The sequence below is a fragment of the Trichomycterus rosablanca genome, chromosome 4 (genome assembly GCF_030014385.1).
Source record: "Trichomycterus rosablanca isolate fTriRos1 chromosome 4, fTriRos1.hap1, whole genome shotgun sequence".
NCBI classification, from domain to species: domain Eukaryota; kingdom Metazoa; phylum Chordata; class Actinopteri; order Siluriformes; family Trichomycteridae; genus Trichomycterus; species Trichomycterus rosablanca.
Window position 1 is genome coordinate 23,999,104 of NC_085991.1, and position 7,503 is coordinate 24,006,606.

The following is a 7,503-nucleotide window of genomic DNA, read 5'->3' on the forward strand; positions in this document are numbered from 1 at the left end:
TTGCTCCCCATTGTCAGAAAATGGAAAGGCTTTAATGAGTTTTTAAAGTATCGACCTACATCCTAAGGTACAGAATACTTCTGTAATGTATTCTTCAGGGAGCATATTGAGCCACTCAGCACATACACAGAAGGTTTTGATGGCTGGGAGTTTTCCGAAGGGAGAAGTGTGTTTGCGTGAATAACCTCTAGTTCTCATTTTGCCTGCTACCTCTCCAATGCCAAGTTTCCTTCCTCGTCGTTTCAGGTTTCCGTGCGCAAATCTTATCGTTCCCGAAAACCTGAGGCTTAGCAAAATATCATTTACACATTCCCTTTCATCTTTTAATCCAGCCTACATCTCATATAGGTCAGTCATCACATAATAACATGTACACATGTCATCATCTGACTCACTGTCATTATAATGTAAGTCATACTGGGACTGTGTAATGAGGAGTGAACTGGAACTGTAAAAGCAGGCGGCGATGGTGGAATTGTGAGAATTGCGAGCTTCCAATATGAAGGCTTCTCTGCAAGGCTGTCATCTATTGATAAGATGATGTGATCTGTACTTTTTATCCTAATTGTATAATTGTATTGTATTTCTTAGTTTTTTTGAAGTGGTTTAGTTATACCACTGCTAGATTGCTTTTTAATTAAATAACAATTAAAAAATAGAACCAATTGAGAATAAAAAAATGAAGATTACAGAAACGTCTAACTAAATGCAGAAATACAGTTTTACATTTCAAAAGCATAAAATATGATAATAGAAATAATAAGTAAAATGATGTAAAATAAAACAAGTCAAGTCAAAACAATAAAACGTAGTAAATGATATCATTTATAATTGCCAATTCAATTTAAACATGTTATTTTACTGTACAATAAAGATTAATTTAAAGATTAATAATTGAAATAATTTATAATTGTCAATTCAATATAATCATGTTATTTTACTGTAAAAGAAAGATTAATTTAAAGATTAATAATTGAAATCATTTATAATTGTCAATTCAATTTAATCATGTTATTTTACTGTAAAAAAAGATTCATTTAAAGGTTAATTTTAACTTTTTCAGTAACGTTAGTTAAAATAGACAGATAAATTAATTCAGAAAAACGCGTTTTATTAATGGTCTGCTTAACCATTTGGTTTAGCTTACTTTGACTTTAAATAATTGGATAAAAATAAGCTGTAGTTAAATAATCTTAAACATAAACTCAAAAATATTGGTAGATGATTTTAAGAAAACAGCCTTTCTAACCTATATGTCAAATTTAAGCTAGCAGATGAAAAATCATCAATGAAAGTTGCTTAATCTCAACTGTTTGGTAGAGACTTATTAAAAAAAATACTGTGTACACTAGTAAAAAAAAAAAGTAATTGTTTGTTGTTGGTATAGTCCCAAGAAACTAAGAAATGCAAAGAAATAATTCTTTAAACATTAATTTTTTGGTGAGGCCATTAAAAGGGTTAACATTGTGACCATTCTTTCTTATATGTTATCTAAATTACACAAGTATTAAACTTAATCACAATAATAATTAAAACTTATCTGACAAAATGTATACACTTTACGCAATCAGGCCATATTTTTTAAAGAGTGTTAATTTTTTTTAAAATATTTAACTTCAGTATGTTTAGTATTGGATTTTTTTTATGTTTTTGCAAAGTAGTTGAGTTTCAACTGAGTTTTAACATAAACATTCCAAGTCGACTCCTCTCTTGACGCACTGACAAAGCATCCTTTTGTAAAACGTTCCCGTACGTTTAAATGTAGGCTAAATATCATCATATTTTTAAAATAGAACTAACAAATATTTTAATAATGATTCAAATGACATATACAATTCGTAGTTATTTCTTTATATGTATTATTGGTGCCAACTCTATGCGAACTTTTTTCCTGATTGGGATAATGTTATATAATCAGCAACACATAGGCACACTAATTTATACATAATTTTAGACTTATAAAAGTTTTTATTTGTAAAACAGATTGTTGTTGTTGTTAAATTTACCTTTGGGTCAGGTCTGACTTTGGGAGTTGACACTTAGGTGGGAAACCTAAATGGCTCGCACCTTTAATCCACTCCTCTGTGCTGCTATTGGTCCACGCCCTGTTTAAAGTCCCTCGGGACTCTGAGATGGACACGGACACCACAAGTCTTAAGACAGACATGTACTTTGACAGAATGATTCCCTCTGTGGACATGGGCAGCATGAAGATGTTACAGACTGAGGAGCGCTGTTTCGCTTCTCCAGAGCAGCCCGAGGTTTCTGGATCAGGCCCCTGCAGCCCGACATCAGTCGAGTCTGAAGTGAGCTGCTCCAGTCCGGAAAGTAAAGCGACTACAGAGACTCGGGTGAGAAGACCTCTCAATGCTTTTATCATCTGGACCAAAGAGGAGCGCAGACGCCTGGCACAGCTCAACCCTGACCTGGAAAACACCGACCTGAGTAAAATACTGGGTAGGTACCAAAATAGACAACTTTATTTAAAACTGAATGCTGATTAAACATATTGCTTATTTAATTACACATATTAAAGCTATCCACATGTTGGTTTTTGTAACACATGTAAAAGTCATACAACCAATAGGCTATATTTATATAAAAATCAGATAAGCAGCGTATGAGGGTTTGTGTAAGGCTTAAAAAGTTGTAGTTCTTACTATGGTTGGATTAATAAGGCTACATTTGTATACTGGGATGCCTGACTGATTCCTCTTTATTGAATTAAACATGGTGTTCAGTAACACACCACTATTAAAGACAGGAATGTTTTACAGATATTAGTAACTGTAGACTGAGTCATTCATTTAACTGACATTACAAAGTAAGCATTCTTCATGATAGTTTCAGAAACACACCACTATTAAAGACAGGAATCTTTTACAGATATTGGTAATTAAATTGGGAATTAAAGCATGATCACAGGTTTAGAGCATTGCAATCCTCTACTTGGCTGGCAGATAGACTTCATAAATATGTGAAGATGTTAAAGGGATGCATTAGTGTTTCTTAACAGTTTCTTAGGGCAGTTGTAGCCTAGTGGTTAAGGCACTGGACTAGTAAGCAGAAGGTTGCCGGTTCAAACCCCACCACTGCCAGGTTGCCACTGTTGGGCTCTTGAGCAAGGCCCCTAACCCTCAATTGCTTAAACTGTGTACTGTAAGTCACTTTGGATAAAAGCGTCTGCTAAATGCCGAAAATGTAATGAAAATTAACAGTGCTATAAATACAAAAAGAGGTCTTGTATTTGTCTGGAGGTCTACAACAATGAAGTAAACATGCGCATATATTAAATAAGTAAAGTTGTAGAATGTCATACCAAATACCTAAAATATGTAAAATAAGAGGAGGCCTCAATTTCAAAGTTTAACCTTTTATGTGATTGAGTTTTTAAACTTTCCAGTTTTTCAGTATCGCTTAATGTATTTTCGAGAAAAACAAATGTTTAACACTACGTTCGAAACCATTAGAACACCTAGGCCTAGGTAATTTGCAGGCCCTTAAAATGTTTGCAGTCTAGGTGGAGTCACACTCCTCCCTGATTTAAGGTAGAAAGCTGATATTCAACTTATAGAAATAACCATATTTATTTTTCCCTCTCTGTTTAGGTAAAACTTGGAAAGCCATGTCTCTGGCTGAAAAACGTCCATACATGCAGGAGGCAGAAAGATTGAGGGTCCAACATACTATTGACCACCCCAACTACAAGTACCGTCCCCGTCGGCGCAAGACCAACAAGCGCAATGCCAAGATGCCCCCAAGCGAGACCAATCCTTCACCCAACTTCCACCTCAATTGCATGCTCCAGAACCAAGCTCTTCAATATCCATACACACACTCGAACGCACTCTCCACCTCATACACACATCTTCACAATCCAGCTTTCCAGACTGGAGCAACGTTTACAAACGGAGGGGTGACATTCTCAGACAGAGCGGCATTCCTGCACTCTTCTTTCGCCTACCCACAGCAGCCTACATACTCGACAGAAACCCAGCTGTACTACAGTCCCCCGCATGCAGCACAACAGAGATCAGAGTACTGTGATTGGCAACGAGCGGAGGCGTGTGCATGTGTGCTGTGCTCAGGTGGACCATCGCTAGAGTTTTACCTGGAACAGGTCAGAGTAGACATGCTGGACCAGCTGGACCGCAGTGAATTCGATCAGTATCTCAATCCTGTGCAACCTAAAGACCAGCACTGTCCGTGAATGTACCAATAACTGTTACAGTGCTGGCAACTAAAGAGACTTTGCAATGGCCAAATTTTGGTACTACAGAACTGTTGCTGCTAAATGTGACTGTGAAAATGTTATTTTAGTATTTGTAATTATTTATTATACAGTACTTTCTGGTGCCAAAACCTAATAGATTAGAGGTTCTTGACTGAAGGCCTAAAGCATGAGAATGCTGCCCACAGTTTTTTCAGGGCTGGTACTATTTTTGGTCAAAGTTGTGGCTAATCTAACAAAAAGGTTGAGAACTTGTAACTGTAATTGTAAAACATGTATTTATTACTTGTTTGTGAAGGGAAAAGTGCAATTTGAGCTGCTATAAATAAAAGTTTTAAATATACTACTGGGTTTTTTTTTATTGCTGAATGTTCTTGAATGATGTTAGAATCGTTTATTTTACTTCCCTTGGTTCCAGAAATGTCCAAAGGTCATGTGAGGTCAGGAGACAGAGGTCCTGTTATTCTTTCATTGTTCTTCATTTAGACCTAGCTGGCTGAATAGTTGATCATGTCAGGACCAGAGTATTGATTGGGTAAAGGAGGTCACTGGGAATCTCTTCATTGCTAATTTTATATTTGTCACAGTAGAATTTCTTAATATTATTTACACCTTTAATACTATTTGTGTTTGATTCAGGTTTTGTACAAATAGTAAACTTATAATGTTAAAATACAGGTAGAATAGGTATTATCTTATAGCAGTATAAACTTGTAACACGTAAAGACATTTTATGTGATGTCACTCTTAAATTATGGTTTATTACATAATTACTTGTGGCAGTAAAAAAAGAATGATTTAACATAAACATCACAGTAAAATAATGTATTGTACCATGACAGCACAAAAAAGCACACAAGCATATTACAACAGTGTCAACTAAGGCAAAATAACACAAAATAATATAAAATACACCAAAGGATTCCTGTAAACAGTAGCAATTGGTGTCATTATAAAAAATAGGTGCATAACTCAGCATCATAAGTCCTGGGTGTGATCCACCTTTTCTGGCCTTGTCTGTAAGGAGTTTTGCATGTACTTCTTGTGTTTGGGTTTGTACTAGGTATTCTTGTTTTCTTTTACCTCTCAAAGCAGACAGAAGGTAATTTAGTTACTCAAAAGTGCTTCTAGGTGAATTTAAGTAAGTGAGTGTATTTATGTACTACCTCATTATTGTAAATATTATAATTGTCATTGTTATTATTTTGCACTGTTTTTATTAATATTTTGTTCTATTTTATATTTTTTTGCACATGTAACTGTTCTGTATATATTTGTTCTTTCTTATTTTTATTTTTATTATTTCTCTGTAACTTGCTTTGGCAATATGAATGTCCTTATTTGTCATGCCAATAAAGCTTCTTTTGAGTTTGAGTTGAGTATTTATACCCTATCCAGGGTGTATTCCTGCTTTGCAATCCAGGTTGATGCAAAATAAATTAATTAATAAATATGAGTTACTTACAGTAAACGTATTAAAAATAAAATTATAGTATGTTACTGGAAACCAGTTTACAGTTTTTACTGTGTTAATTGCTAATTTAATTGTTAATTTTGTGGAATCTAAACAGTACTATTAAAAAGATATATTTTGATCTTCTAACCATCCTTTTAAAGCATGTAGGGTCACAATACACTTGCAGACTGGTTCCTAACAGCTTCAGCCATCCAGTTCAAATACATTGTTGATACATGAAAGCTTTCCTGTTATGCGTTTCACTATTTTAAGCTATATGTACTGTTGATGAAATCTAAGGCATATGGCAGTTGGCATGCAAAATATGTAGTGGTTCAAACATACACATTTAGCAATAAGATGAAAAATTATTTTAGGAGCAATATCATTTAATATGATCGCCTCACAGCAAGAAGGTCCTGGGTTCGATCCCAAGGTGGGGTGGTCTGGGTCCTTTCTGTGTGGAGTTTGCATGTTCTCCCCATGTCTGCGTGGGTTTTCTCCGGGAGCTCCGGCTTCCTCCCACAGTCCACAGGGTGTTACTGTGTGCCTTGTGCCCATTTAACCCCCCCCCCCCCCGACCCTAATTGGATAAGCGGATAAGAAAATGAATGAATGGATGAATGAATGATTTAAATATGTTTTTTCTTATTTTTGGTGGACAGTAATACTCAGTATTTTCCACCAATAAGCTTAGTGTGCTGCATTCATTGATGTGAGGGATAATGTTTATACCCAAACTCGTCAGTCCACCAAAGGCACCAAAAGTAATTTGAACAATGTTTGGCTAACACATAAAGGATGCAGTGCATGCAGAGAAAAGTAGGTAAAACATCTGGAATATACTAAATGATTATAAAGCATGTTGTAAAACAATCTGAATCGGGTAGGTAAGTGAAGCAGCAAAGTGAAGCAGCAAAGATGTGAAGTGACTGTACATAATCAAAATTACCCTCTGAATATCTAATGCAAAAATTAAAATAAAAGAAAGTGGTGCCCAGGTGGCGCAGCAGGATATTCCACTGGCATGCCAGCGTCGTGATTCTGAACTCCTCAGTTTGAAACTTGGCGCTGCCACTGGTTGGCTGGACACCATCTAGCGGGCATAATTGGCAGTGCCTGCAGGAATGGATGACGGGCGGGGTCTTCAAACGCTGTGTAAGGACTCTGCTTGGCGGATAGAGGTGCCTGTGCCGAGTGCATGGGTGAAAATGGGTTCCGTTAAGGGCTGCGCGCGGGTCGGAGGAGGCATGAGCAGCAATATACCCATCTCAACTGCAAAAAACCGGGGATCCCCAGCAGCAGAAGACAAATTGACTATGCTAAATTGGGAGAAAATGGGAGAATAAATATTTAAAAATAAATAAATAAAAGAAAGTTTGCCACCCAATAAATAGGTAAGAACATAAATCCCCCATTTTTGCAAAATGTCTTTGGAATTGTGGAGTCATGTACACTGAAGCCAGTCACACTTCTGCTGGAGCCCTAGAGCTTTAGAAATTACTTTGTAACCCTTTTTATTGATAAATTTAATATCTTTTTGTAGAAAGTTGCATGGCGTTTAAGTAGAATAGTGAGTTCACTCAAAATGCTTTAACTGGTTGCCTGTGTAACCAGCGTTTGTTTAAAAAGAGGTTATATAGAGTTTCTGCTATATAGCTTCTTAATTACTTGTTTATTGTTCCTTTAATTGTATCCCTCCATCCTGTTGCTGGCCATCCTCTTCCTCTTTCACCTTCAACTCTTTCAAGCAACTGCCTTTTCCAATTAAGTGGTTCTTCTCATTAAGTGTCCAGAATAAGAAAACTTCAGTTTG

The 7,503-nt window shown here is 36.0% G+C and overlaps 1 protein-coding gene across 1 annotated transcript; it reads left to right on the plus strand.

The window, feature by feature from the left end:
• The first annotated feature begins 2,165 nt into the window (after positions 1–2,165).
• Positions 2,166–4,210, plus strand: sox32 (SRY-box transcription factor 32). The gene is made up of 2 exons (XM_062993533.1): positions 2,166–2,457; positions 3,609–4,210. The coding sequence occupies exons 1-2, from the start codon at positions 2,166–2,168 to the stop codon at positions 4,208–4,210; spliced, it is 894 nt and encodes a 297-aa protein (XP_062849603.1).
• Positions 4,211–7,503: the final 3,293 nt, after the last annotated feature.